The 26,023-nt window shown below is 31.7% G+C and overlaps 1 protein-coding gene across 4 annotated transcripts in view; it reads left to right on the top strand.

Moving 5' to 3' along the window:
* LOC126825589 (GATOR complex protein Iml1) overlaps positions 1 to 26,023 on the top strand; it is a 54,530-nt gene that overhangs the window by 8,645 nt on the left and 19,862 nt on the right. For 3 of the 4 annotated variants that reach the window (XM_050555253.2, XM_050555256.2, XM_050555255.2), the window contains exons 6-30: positions 1,194 to 1,243; positions 1,787 to 1,856; positions 2,389 to 2,529; positions 2,944 to 3,013; positions 3,298 to 3,370; positions 3,483 to 3,676; positions 4,366 to 4,500; positions 5,094 to 5,155; positions 5,320 to 5,393; positions 5,859 to 5,937; positions 6,184 to 6,217; positions 6,809 to 6,923; positions 7,561 to 7,578; positions 9,550 to 9,797; positions 10,221 to 10,439; positions 11,335 to 11,438; positions 18,047 to 18,135; positions 18,591 to 18,706; positions 18,927 to 19,022; positions 20,668 to 20,778; positions 24,147 to 24,291; positions 24,925 to 25,018; positions 25,162 to 25,287; positions 25,414 to 25,499; positions 25,746 to 25,920. In XM_050555253.2, the coding sequence (XP_050411210.1) occupies positions 1,194 to 1,243; positions 1,787 to 1,856; positions 2,389 to 2,529; positions 2,944 to 3,013; positions 3,298 to 3,370; positions 3,483 to 3,676; positions 4,366 to 4,500; positions 5,094 to 5,155; positions 5,320 to 5,393; positions 5,859 to 5,937; positions 6,184 to 6,217; positions 6,809 to 6,923; positions 7,561 to 7,578; positions 9,550 to 9,797; positions 10,221 to 10,439; positions 11,335 to 11,438; positions 18,047 to 18,135; positions 18,591 to 18,706; positions 18,927 to 19,022; positions 20,668 to 20,778; positions 24,147 to 24,291; positions 24,925 to 25,018; positions 25,162 to 25,287; positions 25,414 to 25,499; positions 25,746 to 25,920 (2,724 nt within the window). The remainder of the gene's footprint in view (positions 1 to 1,193; positions 1,244 to 1,786; positions 1,857 to 2,388; positions 2,530 to 2,943; positions 3,014 to 3,297; positions 3,371 to 3,482; positions 3,677 to 4,365; positions 4,501 to 5,093; positions 5,156 to 5,319; positions 5,394 to 5,858; positions 5,938 to 6,183; positions 6,218 to 6,808; positions 6,924 to 7,560; positions 7,579 to 9,549; positions 9,798 to 10,220; positions 10,440 to 11,334; positions 11,439 to 18,046; positions 18,136 to 18,590; positions 18,707 to 18,926; positions 19,023 to 20,667; positions 20,779 to 24,146; positions 24,292 to 24,924; positions 25,019 to 25,161; positions 25,288 to 25,413; positions 25,500 to 25,745; positions 25,921 to 26,023) is intronic. The other variant, XM_050555257.2, reaches the window with a different exon arrangement.

The raw sequence follows: 26,023 nt of genomic DNA, 5'->3' as shown, positions 1-26,023 counted from the left end.
CAATTTTCGTGCGGCAATCGAGATCACGGGAAAGTGCCACTGTGGATGAGAATTTCTATATGGAGTCTTAAAAGACGTAAAAGATATCGCAGACAAAATGACTGTCCATTGATTTAGGGTGTTATATACTCTTACGATATGTGACATCTATGACTAGTTTATAGATGCTGTCGCTCACATCAATGCTATAAAAATGCCTGACAATGGAGAAACCATGAGGTAAACACATAGATTAAAATTATAATCACTCTTATTGGATTGATGAATAGTCCAACTGAACACTAATGGTGTGAGTGAGATGTGTCTATGATTTTTTCAATGAAGGTAATATTTTAGAATATTATATGCTTTGTGCTAATTATGGACTTTCATTGCCTGTTACAATTTTTCATTATATAAAATTAAAAAATATATATTTAATACTAATATTAGGTTGACAATTTTAAAAATCAATAAGTATATTTTATTTTCAAAGGGTTATACCAGAATATATTGTGTTAATAAATCGAGATAAAAGGGGAACATGGGGCATTTCTGATAGTTCAATTTAACTTCAGTGGGAAATCAAAAATAGAGAATACATGGGAACTGTTTGTATCTACATGTATTTGTGAGCATTAGTAATGTTTTTGTATATGTTTGTGGTGAATAAAAAATAAAATAAAAAAGTTATATTTTGATTAAAATATAAAAATTAACCTAATCAAAATTGGGTATTCTTATTAAATTTGTGACCTGAATATGCATCGTAATTGATATCATATTGCAATACGGAGAGAGAGAGAAATGGGGTTTAACGTCCACTCGACACAAACTAGGTCATTTCGGGACTAACACATGGTTCAATTTTATTTCAATAATTCTCTTGCGTGTTGGGGTCTGTAGCAGTGGGGGGAAACCGAAGGACCCGGAAAAAACCCACGAGGTTGGACAGGCAACCCTACTCCTTGTCACATACAACCGGGGAATCGAAACCATGACAGTTTACTCAAGGACGGACCATATGATATAGTGCTCACATGCTAACCACTCGGCCATCCAACCCCCTCGTATATTGCAATACATTTATGGCGATAGATATATAGTGACAGTACTAGCTTGTATTAATTACGTGTTTAACAGTTACAGTGTCTGAATGTCCAAAATAAAATATTCTTTATATATTTACTATTTGTATATGTATTGATTATCAGATTGGAGGATGTGTTTATTTGAATAAAAAGGTGGAATACACAGAAATGAGGTAATAATTGATATATATTAATTAGATCTTTTTGGAGAATGTTCAATTTTGTATACATGTAGGTACTTATTATCCCGAGGTGGAAACACCTCATTTTACTCATTTAAATGTTACCAAGTAAAGAATACATACCGATATCGCAGATTGGTTTGGTTCGTTGCATATGGGACTTGACTCTTGAGCGAAACCACATTAGTTAGTATCTATTTCATTCTTGGTTTTATATAGAAATTATTTTATTGCAGCCAAGGATTGATTGATCATGTCATTTGACACTTTTTTTTTAATTTTGATAATTCACACATTTTTTCACTTATTATGTTGTCTGTTTATTAGGTTTGTCATATACTGTACATGTATTTATGTTTGTGTGTCAACCATTTCATTTGCAAAAATGTCATGGCTAATTAAGGTAGCTATATTTGTTAATGGTACCAAGTTAACTGGGTACAAAGTGAAGAAGTAATACGGTACTGCTACTATATTTTTAGCTGAAAACATTATGCAATGGCAGTATTCTTATATTAATTTGTTTGATTATAGGGCTGAAGTAGTTGAATTATGGAGTAAAGGAGAGAAAGTAACATGTGGTGTTATATCAGATACAACCAGGGTAAATATATCACAATATATCACCATTATGAAATACAGCTGTAACTGCCAGGGTTTGATCCCAGTGTTGGGTGAGATAGTTTTCTAGGATTTTCCAGCGTGTGCAAGACAAAGTGCCTGTTGTTCAGACGGGACAAGAAACCGAGGTCTTGTGTACATGGTGTCGTGCATGTAAAAGAAACGTTGACTGTTGTTAGAATTTAATTACTATCGGAGCAAAATTTCCCTCATCATAGCTCACTGTATGGTGTAGGGCCTACATGTATGCCCTTCTTCATTAGTCCAGTATCAATTTCTTAATAAATTTAGCGTTTTAATGACTTGTTTTCTTGCGATGTGTCCTAGAGACAAGCAAGTATTATCGAAAGTTAGCATATTGATAATAAGAAAGAAAATAATTTTAATGGTATGTTTTTATATATAGCATATATTTAACAATTAATCTGAGATTGATCAAGTAGTTAACAAATACAGTATATTACTTGAAAATTAGTTATTTTGTTGTCTCAGATTTAGTATTTTCATATTTTCAGGTAGTCTATCGTTCTTCCACAGCTGTTGTTCAAATCTTTATCCAAATGTCATCTGAAATGTGGGATTTTGATATTAGTGGAGATCTGTATTTTGAAAAAGCTGTTAATGGTTTTCTTACAGATCTGTTTCTCAAATGGAAGGTAGGTTTATTGTACATCTGCAGATCTGTCAACCTGTCTGCAATCCAAATTCTGCACTCCAGAGGCTACAATTATTGTTCAGTCTTTCTAAAATATATAAATTGTTATGGAATTGTTACGTTATTGAGGGGAAGAATCCTATTAAACTTAATTTAATGGTCCCTTCCAGATTTATGTTTAGATGTTAGAATATCATGGTGGCATATAACAGAGGCTACAATTATAAATCAGCATTTCTTTAATTTTCATGGAATTTACCAAATAAGACAGATATCTTGCCCTATTTTTTATACGAAATCTAATTTGTGGGTGTTTTGTATTTAAAAAAATATTTGGTACTGTATAAATAAAGCTCTTTATGAGACATTGCTTTATGAAATAAAATGAAAAATGGACTTTTTATTTTTATTACAGGAACAAAATTGTTGTCATGATGTTACTATAGTATTATTCTCTAGAACATTCTATGATGTACACTCGATAGGTATGTCTTCCATTTTTAATATGGCATAATAGTGATCAGCTGCCTTCTGTTTTCAGACACTTTTTTAATTGTACTTCTGATGATAGATATTTTATCAATGAAACTGTGAGGAGTATGATTTATTTATATAAATATTTTTTTTTCCGGAAAATACTATTTTCCTTTTTCTTTTTTATAACTAATAATGGTCAACAAAGAAAAATGTGTATACACATGAGCACAGATTCTTGCGTTTATCTCTGGATCTTTTATCACAATAACTCGTGATTCCATTTTATTTTCAGAGGAATTTCCAGAACATATTCGAGATTGTTTACAAATTGATTGTAAAGGAAGAATATATGAAGATTTTTATAGGTAAAATTAACCCTTTCAGCTTGTAATTGACTATATGAAATGATCAGCTTGTATTTTCATAATTCATGTTATAAGATATCAGAGTAAAAATATGTTTTCCAATATTTTTCAGAGTGGTAGTTCAGAATGAAAGATATATGTATGAAGAATGGTCAAATACGTTACGAGATTTACGTATTCTTTTTAATAAATATCCTGATCGTGTCTTACATTATCATCGTAAAAACAGAAAACATATACCCATGGGATATAACTCTACAGCTGCTCAAGGCAACTTTCTAGAAACTCTAAACATGTCTTTAAATTGTGAGTATATATACATTTGTAATTCTTAATCATTTAAATTGTGTTATTTATTTTGTTACTTCTGTCTAAAGATCATATATGTGTGTGGTTGTGTTATTACTTTTTTTAAGCTGTTTGACAGGAGATAAACATTTTTAACTTAAATAACTACATGCCAGAACATTGACATAAACATATTATAAAACTTGACATTCTAAATATTAAAACATTACTGTCTGAACAAAATGTATAAGAATAATTAATAAATATGTTAGTATATGTCAGCCTCGGAATGACAAGGGCTGTTACTATACACCATGGTATCAATTGTCTAGATATTTTACCCTCCAAGATGTTATAGAAGATACTAGTAGCTATTTTTCAAAATGCATGTCAGATGTTATTTTATTGATAATAGGCATGTCATATTTGATATTTCCGTATCTTTTCTTAGAACAATGGTATTGCTCTCCTAGGATTTATTCATAAAACACCTTCATAATCACATATTCAGCTTATACAAAAAACATGATGAGCTATAAACAAAATGTGTATTGGTGGTTATATTGTTAGGTATGTATTGCCCAGGTAGCGTACAATATCGCCCCTAAAATTAAACTTGAGGTAAAGTGTTATCAAACCATTAAAGATGGTTGTTTGTATAATTTTTAATATAATAGAGGTTAATGTTTGTTATATCTTTTTTTTAGTATTTGAGACCCATTATATGGATCGTAATTTTGATAGAACAGGTAAAGTGTCAGTAGTGATAACACCAGGTCCAGGTGTATTTGAAGTTGACCGTGAATTAACTAATATTACTAAACAACGTACTATTGATTGTGGTAAGTTTTACTCTAAGTAAATTATCAAAGCTATATAAAGATTGGCATGTATGTAAAAAATCATAGGTAAAAGTCATCTACCATAATTACAGTTAAAATTCTATATGGTAGTCTTGAATTAACCTATTTAAAATCTATATTCTTGGAAATTTTGAAAGTTGATTCTCATATAATTCTCTAGTTTATCATGTACAGTCACATGGCTCCACATTCTTGAATTTCAATGTGTAAATTACCGGTACGCACCTTTTTTTTACGGAAAATCGAAGTGAACAAAAATAATTCATGTAATCGGTTCATCATCAAATAAATTATCAGCTGTATCACTATAGAATTGTTGGGCCAGTCATTTTCTATAAGAGATAATCAAACTAAAAACACATTATAAACATACATTATCTGGTTATTTTCTTTTTGAAAAATCAGTAATCTTTTGCCAACTATACCGTCAGCAAACGAATATTGCTGTTATTTAATATATGAACAGATTGTTATTTGATGTATGATTTGCTAGTATATTATGTACATATTATTATTTGATGTATGAATTACTAGTATATTATGTACATATTACTTGATGATGTATATTTAAGGTGTTGGTAGTGATTTAGTTTGTATGGGAGAACAACCATTACATGCAGCACCACTATTTAAGGTATATATACCTATTATTTCATTCAATACATTTAACTTAATGTTAAAGGGTAGCATCAAACCTCAGCACACTTTAGACCATCCACTTGACTTAACAAAGAAATAAGTTTCATACTATACAAAACACTGGAATTTTTTAAGCATTATGTATGTTTTTTTTAACAGTTTCATAGTAAAGATGCTCAGACAACTTTTGAGATAGGTGATGATTATAATATACCACATTGGATGAATCATAGGTAAATATAGAAACAAGTTCTATTTAAATCAAATTACTCACTGATTGAGTGAAAGTAATCTTATTAAAGTCAGATGTTATATACAATCTCTTTAATCCGATGGTCAGTTGATTAATATCTAAAGACATGTTTTAAGAAAATTGTGTTCTAGGTATGTATGAGACTTCCATAATAGTACCTTTTGACCTTGATTATATACAGCAAGTTAAATGTCAGGATAATTGAGATATTTCGTAGAATTTTCTGTATTAGGAGTTTTAATTGTTCTATAGATCTAAAACAAAGTAAAACAAATAGAAATGTTATTGTAATTGAAATTTATGTTTAAATAAAAGTAACTGTAACATAACAAAACAAAAGAATTGAAAATTTTGCTTTAGAAAATACTCTTTGGCCATAAATCAGTGGTAATTATCCTTAAATACACATAATGTTATTGTTTTATACAAATTTAATCTTTTTCAGTTTTTATATTTCAAAAAATCAAATTGAGAATTTCAAGAATATGTCATTTATACCAAGAATTAAACCACCACAAGAATATGTAAGTATAAGAAATTAATAAAAATCAATATTATGAATTATGATAATATTGACAGTATTTTTAAAAGAGTTGAATCTACAGTATTCTTACGCTCTCTAACAAGTATATAATAGCATAATAGTAAGTACAATAAACAAAAAACATATATATCATGGATGGATAGGGGTTCCAGCCAAAAGCATCCATTGCACTGTATGAATTATTCATATAATTACTCTTTAATGCATGATTGTCATTGATTTACAGTTAGATTTATTAGCAGAAAAACCAAAACTAAAAGGTATGTGATTAATGTTTCTAACTTTAAGTTTAAAAAGGAACAGTCATAGTTTTCACAGAATCTTTAAAATCAAAAATCATTTAAAAAAGCAAAGTGAACGTCAAAATGTGAAGCAATAGCCTAATGGTCTTTTCTAAAAAAAATTTAGCTAAAAATTGAGTGACCTGATAAATTTGACTAATGGGAAGTTGTCACTGCAAATATGTTCGAATTATAGACAGGTTTATATGGTCACACATTTATTGCATGTCAACAAACTCATCTTAAACTGCACCAGACAACTTCAGTTGTTATTTCTTTGAAAATGTACCACAGAGCTTTAGCTTTTAGTCCAGCATAAAGTGTTCTGGAATCCTTTTACACAGAATTAATCCTTTTTGTTCACTAAAATAAATGTGAGATTTCTACTTTAAGGGATATTTAAATTCTAACTTTGTTTCTGACATTTGTCTTCATTTGTTGGTCATACAATAACTCAATCCATGTTTTCCTTTTAAATGTAAGCAAAGACAGTTTTATTTCTTTTAAAAAGATGCTATTAAAAATTATAACTTGTAGACATATATGTATAAAACTTTGTGTTTATTACAGCTTGCCGTACACCATCTAATTTTGAAGATGATGATGATAGCTTTCCATTTATGGAGTATGATGAATATGATGCTCAAGTATTCAAACTTCCATCTCGGAACAATCCAAGACCACTGTAAGTTTTTTATTCTTAAGCTGTGTATATATTTACTGGATCATTTTGTTATTGATATGTACTCTTGTATATGTTTTTGACCTTAATTTGCATATTATAGCTTAGTCGTGTTTAGTTTGTCTTGCATCTTGTATCATCTATAATCACTTCAATTTCATTATGTAGTTATTAACTTATAAAGGACTGTAACAATCTAATGCTTGGAGAAAATGGCAAATGAATGTTTGGACTTGAAATAATGGTAGTAATTTATAGTTCATAATTAAAATTTTAGGTTTTGAGTAAACTTTATTCTATTTTGGTCATTTGTACAATAGTACCAAAAATCTATATATTGAAAGAATTTAGAATAAAAGTTAAAATGGATCATAAACTTTTAATTACGATTTATTTCCTATCCATCAACCATTTAGAAACAATATAGGACATCTGGCAGCTATACTGTTGAAACTCTGAAGTTGGATTCTTCATTAGAAAGTCACACTCCACACTGGTGTAGGTTAAGGATAAATATATTAATAACATTCTACATATTATAATTGTTAATATTGTTTGTAGTTCATTAATATAATCATATCATTATTTTCTTATACTCATCTCTCATTTCATTTTGTTTATGATTTATTTTTTTTACCAGAGATGAAATTGAGGAAGTGTAAGTAAAGTTTTCATTATTTGCGTAACAAATGAAAGAGCTAGAGAAAAATCAATTACAAGCTTTGCAATTTTCTGGCATACCCTCTCCAAATATTATTTATTATTATAACACTCAGAAGAAAATCCCTCAAAACTCTTACCAGTATCTCTATATTATATAGTATATATTTTATTAAAAGATCAAGAGTTCTTACACAAATTATTATATTATAGATATTTTTAAAAAAACATTATGTTTCAAACCCTGTAATTAATGCTTAGATATTTAAATGTGTATCAATCTTAAAATACAGGGTGTGGGGGGGAATGGTTAGTGCATGCGCGTTATATCATAAGGTTTGTCATTGAGTCAGCTGGCTTGGTTTCGATTCCCCGGTTGTACATGACAAGGAGTAGGGTTGCCTGTCCAACCTCTAGGGTTTTCTCCGGGTCCTCTGATTTTTCCCACTGCTAAATTATTGAAATAAAATTCAACCATATGTTAGTCCTGAAATGACCTAGTTTGTGTCGAGCGGATGATATACCCCATTTCTCTCTCTGTCTCTTAAAATGCAATACTGGTACTATATCCTTGAAAGGTATACCACTTTTTAGATATCTAACCTGTTGAAAAACATCAACTGGTGAGTATTTTGAATTGGAATGAAGAAACTGAAAAATGACTGTGGTATCATAATTTTTGGTTCCATCAATAATTTGTTGTTTTTGTTTTCTGTGATTAACCACATTTTGATGAAACTGTGAGGTACAGGTAGATAGGGCCTTTCAAAAATACTATGGTTTCATACACACAAAATATGATAGTGTTGTATAAGAATATTACACATTTTCGAAAATAAGGCAGTTTATACAGCTAAAGCTAAACCAGACTCTTTCTTTCTAGAAGAGTGAGGGGGAATGGGGGAGGGTTGTCTTACTCATGCGTTAAGATCACAGGGCCTCACATAACTAGGAATAGGGTCAACTGTCCAATCTCGTGGGGTTCCTCTGGGTCCCCCCGGTTCCTCCCATAGCTCAAGCTAATTATTGAAATAATATTGAAATAATAATGTCACTTCTGAAATGACCTAGTTTGTGTTGAGTGGACGTTAAATAAAACCCCTCTCTCTCACATGAAGTGGAATGGAAGCATAAATCCTGTGAAGCAAAATTTCAATAAAGTAAGGCAAGCAGGTGACAATATCTACTGAAAAATATAGATTTACAGCACTATGTGGGTATCATTAGGATTGGGGTTCTAATGAAAAATCACATAATTCCAATGTTGTTGATGTAAGATCATTTACTAATTAGATTACACACAATCATCTTTTTGGCTTTTATTAATTTGCTTGATACATTAATAGCTTCTGAATCTTGTTTATTTGCATTACATTTACTATGGTGAATGATAATCTGATTGTATAAATGTTTGTTTTATGGTGCAAAATATCACAATAATATAAGAAAAGTTGCATACCATGTCTTGTGCATGAAAGCCTTTTGCAACTTCTACATGGAAAATTATCTGAATTATCCAGGTGAAAATTCTCTTTCCCATAATGAAATGATTTAAATTATGAAATTGCTGTTGGTAAGAAAACCTGTTGTTCTTTATTATAAGCTAGGAAAATACAAAAACATTTAGTTTGCTTATTATAATTATTTTGTACATAATTTATGGTACATTATAAGCTTAGTAAACTATAAATATGATACCAAATTGTGGAATTTTATTTGTTTGCTTTGAAGGAGAAATTCTATTTCAAATTGTACAGATATTAAGCCTACTGGAAGCTTCAAATAAATTATTTTGGATGACTTTGGACTGGCAAATAAAGCCACACTCTGGTTTTTCACAGTGCAGATTTTTATTGTATCATATTCCATGCATCCTGGAGATCGGTATCCCTTTATTTATCTCGCTCTTTATTCAGATATTTGAAGTATTCTCTGAGACCTCTTGTAAATAATGAATTTGTTTTTTAAGGCAGGGGAAAAGTTCCAGTTTTTACCATAACAACAGGCGCAAACTTCAAGATAAAAGTCAGTCTGATGTTCATGCTAGTCGCAGAACACGATCTAGATATAGATCTGATGATTTTGAGGGTATTTATGCTTCAGGAAGAGCTATGAATAATACTAAGGTGGCATCTTCAACTCAAGCTATCTGCATACCACCAGGTTCTATTAGTGATGACTTGGCTTCTTCAGTGGGAGGTTTAAATCCTATCATGGGTAATAATATAGTTACTTTACCCTACTATGGAATGTTTTAATCCTACATTGGGTACATCTACCGTGAAATATTTGAACCTAATTATGGGTAACATCGATATTTCACCTACTAGGGAATGTTTTAATCCTACCATGGGTACATCTGCTTTGGAATATTGTTACCTAATTATGAGTAACATCGATATTTCACCTACTATGGAATGTTTCAATCCTACCATGGGTACATCTGCTATGGAATGTTTAAATCCAAGCATGGGTAATGTAGTTGTTGCATCTTTTCGTTTCAAATAAAAAATGTGTTCATATTTATAATCTTCAATGCTATTCATGAAGCCAATGAAAAAAAAAATTATAAAAGACTTTTTCTTTTAAAGTCAAATAATTTATTTCTGTTGTCACTGCTTTATATTGGTTTTGTTACAGAAAGAGGAGCGAGTCGTGTATCAACAGAATCATCTGAGAATGAAGAAATACAGTATAATAGATTAGTAGTAGGAAGTGCTGGATCTCCAGTAGGCCATAGTAGAAAGTCATTAGCTAATTATCGTCCACGACGAGCTCTCATTAATCCTTTTGCACCATCTCGAATGCAGTTTAAAATGACAGCTAACATGAGAAGATGGGTTCATGCTTTTCCTAAAGGTAACATATCCATATATATCTACTTTATTTAACTGTAAGAGATTAGGCTGCACAATTTCCTAGTCAATTTATTTTATGCATATTACTTTTTTTCACTGATCTTGTGTCCATCTATTTCTCTGATATATTTTGCTCATTTAACACACATGCGGTCTGTACACCATATGACTGATCTTGAGTCCAACTGTTTAACACACTATTTAATCTATTATAGTCTGATCTTGAGTCCATCTACTTCACACACCATAGATCTATCTATTTAAAGGCTCAATACCACTCTTGTTGTAACTGAATAATATGTCCCAATCTTTATTCTGGTCAACAAATTGTACTATTTTAGAATATTTCAATTAATTGATGATACAAATTTCATCTTAACACACCTTATTTAAAAATTTTGAAAAATTCAACATAATGGTTTGAAACATCTAACGTAAACCTTTTCAAATGAAACTTAGATTTAAGAATATTTTCGAACCCTCTGGACAAGTAAAATAGGATGTAATGGATAATTTACACAACAGGTAGAACACTTAAACATCTAGTACTTAGATAGAGATATTATTTATTTTCTGGAGCTTTCAAGCCAGCAAGAGTGTTATTGTCCCTTTAACACATCTTGAGTATCTCTTTATCTTTTTCACCTCAAAACCTTCATATTCATTCAGACTGAGCCAATTTATTTTGCTCAGTCCAATTATTTCATTATTTTATTGAAAAGGAAATAGATTCCCATAAAAGAGTTTTAATACCACTCAATGATTACCTTGTTGACTGCCCGGGTGACTTAGCTGTTGTGGGTTTATGTTTCATTGCCTGGCAACCTATCTTTTGGTTTAGTTTTATGATGATTATAAAATGAAATCATTGGAAGAATATTTTTATCTTTAAACAGATCCAAAAGGTACTCCTGTTCAACCTAACATAATGAGGAGTTATGGTTACCTAGAAGAAGAAGAAGAAAATTCATGGACAACACCAACTAAAGAAGTTCTACAGGTATATAAAATATAAAAACTAAATTGAAGAAAGACACCAAAATACTAATTTAACGGTTAGCGTTTTCTGTTCATACTGAACATCTTCAGGTCATTTTTATTTATGAAAAATTATGTAGAACAATAGACACAACGTCATGATGTTAATATAAATATATCAAATACAACATAATAATATTTACATATTTCTACATTTAGTAAATAATCAATAAAAAGATTATTATTTCATCTCTTACTATAATATCCGTTTATTTAATTCTGGTTTGTACTTTTTGATGAAATAATTTTCATTACATTCAAGTAAATCATTATTTAAAAAATTCAATTTGTACAAGGGAAATACGTTGAATTTTTCTCCTCCACATGTTTTGATGTGTGTACTGAAAGATATTGTTCCATTACTTGGAATCTTAATTTGCGATCTATGAAGATTCATTCGAAGGTTTAGTTGACCTTCGGGGTTGGATGGCCGAATGGTTAGCACATGCGCGCTGTATCATAAGGTCTCTCATTGAGTCAACTGGCGTGGTTTCGATTCCCCCAGCTGTACATGACAAGGGGTAGGGTTGCCAGCCCAAACTCGTGGGTTTTCTCTGGGTCCTCCGGTTTCCTACCTCTGCGAAAGACCACTACGCGTAAGCGAATTGTTGAAATAAAATTGAACCATGTGTTAGTCCCGAAATGACCTAGTTTGTGTCGAGTGGACATTAAGCCCCATTTCTGTCTCCCCTTAACATTCATAACATGCAATGAGATATATTACATTTTTTGATTTTGCATGTCATGCTTTGTTTTACATGAAAATCATTGGATTCATTTATTTTAATGGAGCTTCCTTCGACTATCATTTTACATGTTAAACATCTTTCATCCCCCACATTTTCTGAATCAAATTTTGAGGAAGTGAGAATTTGTCTCAAGTTCGGGGGTTGTTTTAGACTGTTTGATCTAATTATTTCCATACCCCGTTCTTGAGAAGGATTATGTGTTGTAACTAAACTCATAATTTCATCTTGTTTACCTAAAACTTTAGGTTTTCTTAAAACTTCATGATCTATTTTTAAGGCTTGTTTAAAGCCATTTTTTATTAAACCACTAGGACAATTTTAATTACGAAGCAATTGTTTAAATTCTTGTAATCTTATGAGTTTTTTCTTATCACATGATACGATTGTACAAATTCTCCTAGCAACATTAAACGGGATGTTTCTTTTTGTTTGAGAAGGATGACATGAATTGAAATCTAAATACTGGTGCATGTTAGTAGTTTTATGATATAGGTTCGTTGTAATGTCACCATTTTCAGATAATGTTACATTATAAGAACAAGGGTCACTGTTTTCCTAATTATGTTTTCATTGAATGTTGTGATTGTACATAGTATATATATCTCATTCCTTCTATCTGTATCAGTATTGTGCTTGAAAACGACAAGAGAATCATTGTTGAAACGTAGCCTTAATAGAAATATAGTAATTGTTATCCATATAACTTTGTGTTTATTTTTTAATGTGCTCAATTACTAAATGCCATTCAAACAGTATAACTGAATTAAAGTTTTTTTCTATTATAAAATTTAAACTTTCATTTAGTGAGTTTAGCATGAGATATAACTCATTTAATAAAACATTATCCTTAACAAATATGATAAAACAATCATCTAAGAAATGTTTCCATGAATGTTCAATCTGTAACTTTAATTCTAAACTGAAACGTTCTCAAATATTGGTGTACCAAATTTCTTCAAGGTAGCCAAGCGTTAAAGTTGCATATGTTGGGCCTATTTTTGTTCCTATCGCCACGCCTTTAATTTGTTCATAATAGTTTTCATCAAAGTAGAAAATATTATTAGAAATGACTATTGTGACCGCATTTATGATAAAAGTATTGTCGAAACGTAAGGGTATTTCGGATTGGAATTTATTGAGCCAGAATTGTATATATCTTATGCCTAGTTTTATTTCAATATTACTATACAAGCTTACAACATCAAACGTGACAAGTACACTACTTGGTTCAGCTTTATTAGGTAGATTACAGAAGAAATCTATATCATCTCGTATGTAACTCTTGATGTGCTTTCATAGATGTATGAGAATGATGTCTATAAAATTACTTAAATGTTGTGTTGAGCTATTTGGTCCACCTACAACACGTCTAAATTTCAAATCAGTAGGGTCTGGAATGATAATCACTTCCTGTCTTTGTTCCATTACTGCATTTCAAATTTCTTTGCTTTTATGAATCTTTGGTAATCAATAAAAAAGCGCTAGCCATTAAATAAGTATATTGGTGTCTTTCTTCAATTTATTTTAGCAGAGAGTTGTATTTACCTATATTTTATTATATATACAGTACTGGCCAAATTAATAGCAATTTTTTCTTAAAACGTTGCAGAATTAACTCACTAAAATTGAAGTATGGATAAAATCATACACCGTGAATATATTGAACTGAATATTCTTACACATAACCATATTGACATCTACTTCACATTGCATGGTTGGTCGATGTAATTGATGACGTCATGACGTCGTAGCGGCTGATGACGTCATCGATGTGCGTCATGTTGTTTGTTTGCCGTTTTTGGAATACAGTCATTAGGGAATTCTATAATACAAGAACATCAGTTACGTTTTGGGGAGAATACAGGACAAGCACACTCAAAAAACAATGATTTCAATGGTCGTGCATGATGTCATTACGACTGTGTGACGTCACAATGACGTCATCTCGCCGAAACAGGTGTTTTACGCCAAAACGCTTCAACTTGATTGATTTCCATGTTTTTGGTGTTTATTTATATCTTTTCTTGGGCGCCGAATCGAACTACGTCTTTTAAAATGTTAAAAAATCGACGTAAATTGATTTTTTCAACGATAGTTGGTATACAACGATGAGCACATGAGCGAGTAGACTGTGGGAAAGTTACGACAACTCATTTCCAGGCGCCATTTTGGGTCCCAATTATGACGCCATAAAAGCTATGACGTCATGGCTTCATACAGGTTTACATACCAAAATCTGTTTTTTTCTTGCAGTATTAGGCGTTGAGGGATAACGTTTTGCCTTAAAAAAAAATGCAAAAGAAACCAATGCAGTTTGGTTCAGTGATAAATATATCAAACAAAATCATTGGGGAATTTTCTGAGAGCGATATCTCGTAATCAGTGTGTTTTACTATTTACTCGTTGGATTATAAATGATTTTTTTAAATTCCTCAAACACAGAGTGGTTATGCAAGCGAAATGTGCCGAAAAATCGAATTTGACAACATCAATTAAAAAAAAGAAGTATTTTTTATACGGTGCCGGGCGTTTCTTTCATAATGGCCGCCAAATTTGGTAATATTATTATTATTATTATTACAGCATATTTATAGCTCGCCCTTTCAAAAAACATGTTCAGGGGCACTTTACAAAGTGACAATGTAATCATAAATAAACAACAAGATTATGGACATGTTAACAATTGTATACAGAGTCAGTTAAAAGCCTCATAAATTAAATGTGATTTAAGTTGTTTTTTAAATGAATATAGAGATGTACAACATCTTAAACTAAATGGTAGATTATCCCATAAAACAGGTGCTTGATAACTAAAAGTAGTTTATCTGATGTACGTAATGTTCGGCCATTATCGTGGTTATGTACGCGAAATGTGCGGAAATCGAATTTGACAAACATCGATTAAAGAAATGTATTTTCCATGTGGTGCCGGGCATTTCTTTTAAAATGGCTGCCGAATTTGGTAATATAAGGCAATTTAACAAAAAAACCCCATAAATTTGGTAGACTAAAAGGGCATATCTTAAGATACGTAAGATATGACTTTTGCTATGTCCTTTATATGGTTTTCAATGTCTCTGAATTTGAAGATAAATTTTGAAAATACAATATAGCAGCAACACAAATTGGCGGATATTAAATTAATCGTCATTTTTCCTGTTGGATATTAGATAGTGTCTCTAAAGCATGATGTACACTCTAGTTCGGTGTACCCTGTAGTTCAGATACAGTCTCCAAACCGTGTTTGCACTGTAGTTTGGGTGTAGTTCGTCAAATGAAGATGAATTTTACGATATATCCATAGGCGTACGGGCTCGATGACAGTTAGGGGGCAGGAACCCGAATTGCCCGAAAAAATTTCGGGTTTACAGACAGCGGCCCAGTCTTCCTCGAGAGGGGAAGAATCAGAGATTAACCTTGTGTGGACCCTCCCCCCCCCCCAAGAAAATTTTGAAATATCTGACGGCTGCAAACACGTTTTCCTGCTATTTCAGCCCGTGAACGAAGCAACTTCAAAGTGGTCTAATATAGGCTAATTAAGATGCCTGGCTGACTGGCTCGAATTCCAATCAAAAGATCAATCGTTTACAGTCCACGGAGACGGGACCGTTGGGAAAAATTTTTGAAAGTGCGTTTTCTGCTATTTTAGCCCGTGTAAGCAACTCCAAAAGTATCCAATTCTTTTGTAACCGAAATCCCATTCTGAATTACAACCATATTATTTATACATAGGCGGGGAGTGATAACATCTTACCCCAAACAAATTGCAAAAGAAACCATGAAGTTTCTGAGACCGATATTTCGTAATTAGTGTGTGTTTAATGGTGGGGGAATAAATAATTTCTTTTTAAATTTTTCAAACACAAACTGGTCATAGAGGCGAAATGTGCCGAAAACCGAATTTGACAAAAATCAAAAAATGTATTTTTCACATGTATGGCGCCGGGCATTTCTTTCAAAATGACTGTCAAATTTAAAATAGCATTTTCCGACAAGACCAGCGATAAGATATGACTTTTACTATGTCTTTTAAATGGTTTTCGACGTCTCTTCAAGGTCACCGTCTTGTGCCGAAGTCATGAAACGCACCGTCGGGGGATTTGTTGGGGCCTGTCTCCCCCAGACAATTTCTAGAAATTTCAAGTCGATCTTGCCAGGCCGTGAATACGGCAACCTGAAAGTGGTCGATTTTAATGTAGACATCTGAACTCCAATCAACAAATCAATCAACCAGGCTGTTGTCGTTGCATTCACATGACACCAGACGTGTCACCGATGAAACAAATATGCCTGAAACAAATGTCGCTGTTAGTGCGACCCATTTGTGACAATTTCTAGGTCCCAAATATTAGCGATTTAGCTCCTTTAAAAGCAAATGCAAGTTAAATATGTTTAATAGTACTTTTATCTAGTGTATCTTTTATTTTGATTTTTCTTATAGAATAAGGCTATATAACAATAATGTGTGCTTCTTGTTGTATAATACTAATAATAGTATGTTCAGCTATACTTTTCGTTTAAAAAATGTATGTTTTATGTCCTATAGACACTTATTCGCTGAAATCTATGACATCCAACAATATAATAGGGCATATAAATAGATAATAAGTTTGCATGACATCATATGAAATTCCTTGCTTCACAGTTGTCGCAACTTTATCTATACACGGCGTTGCGTCGACCAACCATGCAATGGGAAGTAGATGTCAATATGGTTATGTGTAAGAATATCAGTTCAATATATTCACGGTGTATGATTTTATTCATACTTCAATTTTAGTGAGTTAATTCTGCAACATTTTTAGAAAAAATTGCTATTAATTTGGCCAGTACTGTATATTATTAAGCCACCAGTTAAGGGGATTCACAAAAATGATCGCTTACTGGAGTCAGTCCCTTTTAGAAGTGATAAACTACACAAAAGTATGATCATAGTACAGACAGTAGTTTGTTTCATCTGTTTATCATGTATTTTTCTTACTACATAAACATTCTATAATCAAATACTTGGCTTAGTACATATTGATAAATCAGTCTCTGAGAATGGAAAAGGTAGGGATGAAACATATAAACATCATGTTTTGATGTGCTATATGTGTGGTATTGACTGCTAACAATGTCCACTTCATTGAGCATTACATTCTTAAACACATGCAGCTGTAATATCTGGCATTATCCCTTTTAGTAAGCCAACTTTTATTCAAATCATGATGGACCGATTTTGTGTCAGTGAAAGTAGCCAGAATTGCTAACTTACAGATAAAAAGGCAACTAAAACCTCAAAATTAAAACAATAACTGACCAAATCAACCAAAATGTTATTATTTTGGAGTTATTTGATTCCCCAAATATCCTACTCTAACAATCTACATAATTTTAGAAAAATCTGTGCCTTGTCTGCATAACTCTCTTTAAATGAAATGAAATGAACTGTTGCTTAACGTCCTACTGTCTGCTCCCACTAGGCTAATGAAGACGTGCATACATCATACAGTGTTCAATGAGGGAAATTTTGCGAAGACAACAGTGCTACGGCCTTCGCTTATATCAAATTCCAACTGCCAAGGGATCTTTTACGTGCATGCCAATGTGTACCATCCAAATAACTAGACAGCTGTCCTTACCAGGCCCTCCGTCCTGCACCACTGACAAAGGGAAACTATGCCAGAAAATCCTCAACCAACTCTTGACCTCCAGACTAGCGACCGACTTAGCCACTGTGACTCCTATAATTATCTTTAAAGTTCTATGGATGGTATAGTTGAACTGAATGTCAGACTTACGTATAAATCATAAAACAGGTGGTCTATTTTGATTACAGGGTGCCCAGAGGGCAGTAGAAGCTAGACGTCAGAGATCTATATCCAGACAAGGTAGTATAGATCACGATTTAACAAGTTGCCAGAACAGGTATGTGATACACTTTACTTAACCATAATTCATTTGAATTCCATATCACGGGTCTTTGTAATAATTTGTATACAATAATTCATTTGAATTTGAATATTCAGATCAGGGCCATTGTCAATGAAATTATAAAGCACATTACAGTCAATCTGATTCCAGAAATTAAATAAATTTATTGGAATACATAAAAGATTTTATATTATGCTGATAATTATGTATGGTATCGTCAAAGACAATTTTTATTGTCATAAATTCAGTAGATGATGAGTAACTATGACTTGAAGGTCAGATAACTGTTTTAAAACATTTGCTATTTGTCGTTTTCAAATAGTGCAAATGTGATTGCATGTATATACTGTATTCAAATGGCAGCCATTTTAATGGTTGGTAGACAGAAATTAACCTTGAGTGAAGAGTTTGATTCTTGTAACTATATATAAAATGTATATTTCAAACAGTACTGATAGTTTAAATGGATTAAACGTGTCACCTAATCACAGTCAACATACTACATCATCTAATGATGGTTTAAGTTCATCTCTATCAAACTCAACTATAACTAATCCAGAACATGGTAAGATTATTATATATATCATGTCTAAAACTTGCTGTGAATTCAAATTTACGTTTGATCAAAGTGTGTTTAAATTTTTTTTAGGAAATTCAACTTCACTTTCCTTTTAAATGTACACTCGCCTAATTTTCTTTTAATAAATTCACAATCCAATATCATTCCCATATGAAAAATGACAAGTCTGTAAAAAAAAATTCTTTGGCTCTTATTCTCTCAACAGGGCGTTATAAGGGAGGTAGTAAAGCAAGGGAGAAATTATTTGTAGATTCTCGACCAATTGGTGTTGATCCTGGCTGGTATCCGTATATGACTACAGGTAGTGTACATGTTATGTTTATCTGGCTAGTAATTCATCATCTTTTGTCATATGTTCTCTTATGTGCAAGACAGATTTTTACTCAAGTTTTTATCACCAAGATCTTATGCAGGAATTTTCAAAGTGGATAAAGAGCTATTGGAGAGTGACCTAGTTCTTTTGTTGGTGCACCTTAAACATAATATTTGTCTGTCAGTCCATGTCTTGTCACACTTTTTGGGACACAATAACTACTCTCCTTGTAATTGAGGCAGAATGTTCAAACTTTGTGTAGTTGTTAATTATTGACAGGTCGATCATGTGCATTTTCCACTAAGGCTAACCAGAGATAAGCAATTTGATTGGTTGAGACTTTGTAACACGATAACTTTGGTTTTAAATGGGTGAGAGCAATGAAACTCTAAGTATAGATTCATTATATCAATACCTTGACTAAGTTCGATGATGCGAATTTTCTGCTAAGACTAAGTAGCGATTTTGGAACATACATGTAACAACTCTGCTTTTAATTGAGGTAGATTGGTTATACTTGATGTAGATGTTCATTGATTAACATTTCCCGCTAAAGATAATAAGCAGTACTAAACAATTTCTTTGGTCGGTTTTGGGGTCAAGATAACTTTGATTATAACTGATGGAAAGTGATGAAACTTAGTGTATGGTTTCACAGCAGGTACATCAAAACCTTGACTGAGTTTGATTGTAAACATTTTATGCTTAGACTAAGGATAGATAATCAGTTTGATTGCTCGATACTTTTTAAAAAGATAAATGTGCAATTAATTGATATGTGTCATCTATTTATTTTGGGATTTTGGCTGGGGAAATCAGTCTCACTGTTGACTTGTTTCATATTGCTAAAAAATATCAACACTAGATTATAACATTACCCCAAAACATCCATAACAAACTGAATAATGTACATTTTATACCCCAAACATCCATAACAAACTGAATAATGTACATCTTATACCCCAAACATCCATAACAAACTGAATAATGTACATCTTATACCCCAAACATCCATAACAATCTCAGCTTGCATCTTATGCCCAAAAACATCCATAATAAACTCAGCATACATCTTATACCCAAAAACATCCATAATAAACTCAGCATACATCTTATACCCAAAAACATCCATAACAAACTCAGCTTCCATCTTATACCCAAAAACATCCATAACAAACTCAGCATACATGTTATACCCAAAAACATTCATAAACTCAATGTCTATCTTAAATTGCAAAACATCCAATAAGACGCTACTCAATATTGAAATGCCATTGAAAATGTTTAATTTTCAAAGACTAAAATTAGAAATTCAACTAAGAATTCTCACAAGGTAAATTAAAGACTGAACTCAAGTTTAGCAGACAGCTGAAGATATAGGCTATCATTTAACAGTATATCCTCTTCACCTGTCGTCTAGTGATGTTTTATTCATAATGGCAGTATTTTTAGATTTAAAATAGAATAGGATTCACCTGTCATAACTTTTAGATAGGTTTTCTTTTCAGCAACAAATATAGATTTTCTTTGGTTTGGATATAGCATCCATTTGATGGTTATGTAAGTTGGACATAGAACGCCAAAGGAATAGTATTGGCAATTTGCTTTTAAAGACAGTATTTTGTGATTGTAGGCTGGGATTGGAGACCATTAGACAAGAATGAGGAAAGAATGTCGGTATCACGCCTAGTGAAACCTATTTTAACTGCAGATATACAATCTCAGAATTTTTCTTCAGGAATAAGTATGGAGTATATACTTATTATTGTAAACATCATTTTTCTTTTTCAAATCAACTTTATTATTTCTGTCTATATACCAATATTTATAGAACTATTTCTTCTTTTCATTTAATGCTCTCAAATTATATATCACATAGTTTACAGCAGTATTTGTATTTGATCATTCAACAAAATGTAAATATTTAGCCGTCCACCAACAGAATCCAAATATTTTAAACATTCATCCTCAAGTGACAAATTTCAGAAAGTGTTGTTCTGTTTCTTCAAGTAATTTATAAATGAAGAACACTGAATAAATAAAGTTGATTTGTAGAATTGATGTTTACATGTATAATTGATTAGATGTGTTTTTATAGAACAGTGGTTTTGTGTTGATGGCCGACTTTAATCTGCTTGTATTAACGTTAATTCATGGGTTTTACTAACGGACTGGTATTTGGACTGGTATTTAGAAATGTAGAAAATGACCAAAGGGGTATTAAGCAGCATTTTCAGGTTTTAGTTTAATTTAAAAAAATATGTAAAAATCACCCAAAATTAATATTTGAGATTTTTGGCCATTTGAAAATTAAAATGATATTAAAAAAATAAATTATTTAATTTATCAGGTATTTTCTGCTGTAGATTAAAGAATCTTTACTTCTCTATGCTCAGCCCTTTCTTGGATTCTTTAATTATTTGAAAACCAACATTCCTGAGTTTATGCTGTAGTTATTATTCACACATTTGATTTTGTGCACACTTAAAACCCCTTTTAACTGTGTCTGCTTTGTAGTGTATTGACCGTTTATTTTTATTTTTTTTTCATGAATGGTTTTTCATATAGACCCAGAATTTTCTACTTTAGTTTTATTTTTGCTATTGCATTTTTATATGCCCACATTGAAATGTGGTCGTATATTGTTGTCACCCCCGTTCGTCCGTCTGTCCGGCGTCCACAATTGCTTGTGGACACTCTAGAGGCTAAAGTTAATATCCGACTGACTTTAAATTCATACACAGTGTTTAAGGCCATGAGACGAAAAAGCCTATTGATTTTCAGCAATTTCCGATAATTACTGTCATAGTTATGGCCCTTGATCACTTTGAAACATCTTGTGGACGCTCTGGAGGCTAAAGTTAATATCCAATTGACTTTAAATTTATACACAGTGTTAACGGTCATGAGATGAAGAAGTCTATTGATTTTCAGCGATTTCCGATAATTACTGCCAAAGTTATGGCAACTTGATCACTTTGAAAAATCTTGTGACGCTCTAGAGGCTAAAGTTATAAAAACCAAACAAATTTTAATGATTTTCCTATAAATTTTAATGAGTTGGTACTCTTAATCAGATTTTAATGTATTATAAATGTTTCATTACCGAAAAAAAAGTAAAAATATGCGACAACTCTTGTTGACTGCACGACCGATTTAGCTGCTGTTTGGTGTATGTTTCGTTGCCTGGCAACCTATTTTTGGTTGGTTTTATTTTATTTAAAGCTTATAGTAGGAAACTATAAGTAACATTTTTTATTTCATTAGCACAGCTTTGACATTGGTTGCAGTGCCAACACTTCTTAAAAGAGACATTTCATTTCATTCTTTTTTTATTTTTGGTTCTTTTTCCCCTGTAAAATAACAGTCCCTAAAAAATTAGATGACTCACAGGGTTAAAGATACATGTAAGATTTAGATAAAGAGCTGATTGTTCTTGCTATAATAGTTAAAAAAATAGATAATGCAAAATGAATATATTGAAAATTTCATTCAAATTACTTTATTCTGAACGAAGTTTTGACAGGATGTGGCATAGACTGCTTATTATCGTAACAACAATACTTAGCTTCAATTCGCCATTTTGAAATTAAATGGTTATAGTTGATTATATTATAGTCTTCTGATGTAAATAAATGTCTAAATGATAGGTTGTATAACATTTAAAGCCAAACGAAATACCTGCAATTACCAGATTTAACTCTTGAATAAAATCATACGTCTCAGACAACATTACAAAGAAACTCTGTGGAATCCCATATTAACAAACTGCTGTAATGTTTAGGTCTTTGTTCTTGATATAATTCATGATCTTTCTTTATTTGTTGTTTAGGGTTTGAAAAGGACTTTGTCTTGTCATTTGGATGGGATGAACAACTGAGGTCCTATGTACACATTTGCATGCAGACTTGCATGTGAAAGAACCCTTGACAGTTGGAATTCAAAATAAAAGTAGGCGTTAGTGCCACTGTTCAGGCAAAATTTCAGTAATGGCACACTGTATAGCCTATAAGCCCATCTTCATTGCCAAGTCTGTGCAGAAAAATAGGACGTTAAACTCATTTCAATTTATGTTGTTTATATTTATAAATTAAGTTCACTTTCATAAAGGATATGTTTTGGTTTTGTTTGGGAACTCCAACCTCGTGGTTTCCTCCCACTGCTAAAGACCCCTACGTGCATGCGAATTATTGAAATAAAATTAAACCATATGTTAGTCCCGAAATGACCTAGTTTGTGTCGAGTGGACGTTAAACCCCATTTCTCTCTCTCTCTCTCTTGTTTGGGAACCTTCATAGAAATTTGATTAAATTGTCCTGCCCTTACTAATAGAGTGGGATTGCTATCTACACATACAGACATCCAATGTTGTAAAGATCCTACAGCGTAGTTGACAGATTACGATGGGACATGGGTTGCGAATAAGGATTAGTGATGTCCAAGTTGCATGCTCTCACATGACCGATTTTGCGCTTTAGGTTGTCGTGTAAGATTATTAGTAGATGAGTAGATTATAAATGTAGCTGCTGTACTGTTTAGATCTTTATTTTTGATATATAGATAACAAGATCCTGCTTTTATATTGTTTAACAACTGATCAGTATACAATATATTTTATTATCACCCTGTATTAATCCCCCCTGCATTATAGTTTTGAAAAGAAAAGCTTGCTTGCATGAATCCTTTTTATTAACCGAAGATTAAGATCTGAAGAAATAAAAATAACAAATTATGTTCAAAAGAATTTATTTATTTGATCAGTAGAAATTAATGCACATGGTATCTTGCCAATTTTGTGTCCATCTTTAAAATCATGTTAGGTGCGGATCCTGGGGGTGATCCTATTAATACATTATAAAAATTGACATCAAACGGGGTGTCGGATCTCTCTCTTTAAAAAGTTCAATATATATGTATGCCTACGTGATTAAGAAATGATGATGGCATCATGGATTGTTAACTGTGAAATTTCCTTAACAGGAGCCTGACAAACCCCCTCCAGCAAATATTCCTGGTTCCGCACCTGCATGTCTCAATTGATATTGTAATCTGAAAATATGAGATTAAATAATGTTGATTATATACACTTTCAAATATTATATATTTTATTAGGTGTGGACTGGAAGTCTTTGACTACACCAGCATCATTACCAATAACAACTGATTTTTTTCCTGATAGTCACAGTCTACATTATGACTATGTTGTATCAGACTATAATCTATTACCAGATGATATTAATAGTGATTACTGGATAAAGTAAGATAATATTTTTATTATATAGGCCTTTATTAACGGGTTTAGGGTCTCTATGATTCGACATCGTAGTTACATATATCATCACATACTAAACTTACGATGTCCATCTACAATTAGCTAAATCAACAATTTTAGTCGGAAACACTACCTACATATTTATTCAGATTCCATTTGATAAATTGAAAATGTTTATTTAGTCTTTGTGTGTATGACATGTGAAACGGAGTAGAACTGCATTACAAATTAGTATACAAAATTTTAGATTGGGTGGCCATTCACAGCAGGGATAGTTCTCAGTGTGGAGAATGACATCATCGTTGAACACTTTAAAAATGAAGCAGTTTTGTGGTTTATTATTTGTTAGATATTAAATACACTTTTCTCACTGTTAGGTGACTATTGGTTTAGCTATAAGTAGACATATGGTAAGAAGACAGGGTCATATTGCTAGATGTCTTAATAATGTAGTTTGAATGCGTTTCTTAGCGATATAAATGATATAACCCTCTTCGAAAACTTGCCCTATTGGACATAAGAATAAATCATTTCTCGCAGATATTAACCATTCAGAGCAAATTTCATAGTCTTTTCATAGAGATTCTTTTTAATGATTTAGTTATTTATTTTTTTTAGACCAGCTAGTACAGAAGATGAAAAGTTTTATCGTCAAGAACCTATAACCACAGTTCAAGTATTTAGAGAGTTAATTAATCAAAGATTAGCAGAAGTAAGTACACAATTAAGTAATGATCTGAAAATATCTAGATTTTAAAAAAAAAAAAGGTTTCCTTTGAAATATGGTTCAAATTAATTATTAAGTGTTGAAAATATGTATCTTTAACTAATTTCTTGTCTGCACATCATTAACAGGGCTTCCAGTTAATTCTATTCAATAATCCTAAGATTATCACCCAGAAAGAAGCTAATATGGGTACCAGTCCTCAATATCAACATGCTTCTAGTTTAATACGGGCTAGGCCGAGACAAGAAAATCAGGTAAAAAGTTTTTATTAACATAATTAATCATCAGTATAACTATTTATAAAAGTATTATTTTTTTGATCAAAATAAATTCTATGTTGATATAATATCTCTTAAAAGACAAAATAACTGTTATTATAGGAGGAGTATTATTTAAGTATTGGTCGAATCTTCCATAAATTAACTCTATGTGGACCTACTATAACAGTTACACGATACAGGCCACGGTATGGTATTTTTCTATTTAATTAATGTACAGATTTATCATTAGTGGAATGGAAATTTGTCCAAACTTTGTAAAAATTTATAGATTGTTACTTAAATGAGGCCCTGCCCTTCTTTAAAAAATTGGATTTTTAATGCATTGATTCTTAGATTTATTTTTGGGGTACAAATATTTTTGCGTTACATGGTTGTTCAATACTGACCAAGTATGAAAAACATCTAATATCTTCATTATAATTTATTTCCAGACATTCACAGCCCAAACATCATTATAAATATTTATATCGGTTCCAATGTCCTGATTCCAATAGTTATGATGTTTCATGGACAGAGTTCAGTAATGAACAATTAGAGAATTATAATTGGAATTATTTAGACCAGTATATATGTACAAGGGGTGAAGGAGATTATGATTTAATGGAGGTATATTCATCTAGTTATTCATTAGCACCATTTAAACTGGAAAATTAAAGTTGGCATAATGCAACAATGTTTCACATTCCCAAATCGGGAAACAGAATAAAAT

The sequence above is a fragment of the Patella vulgata genome, chromosome 6 (genome assembly GCF_932274485.2).
Source record: "Patella vulgata chromosome 6, xgPatVulg1.2, whole genome shotgun sequence".
NCBI classification, from domain to species: Eukaryota; Metazoa; Mollusca; class Gastropoda; family Patellidae; genus Patella; species Patella vulgata.
Note: the sequence above shows the minus strand (reverse complement) of the source record. Positions and strands in the feature narration are given on the sequence as shown.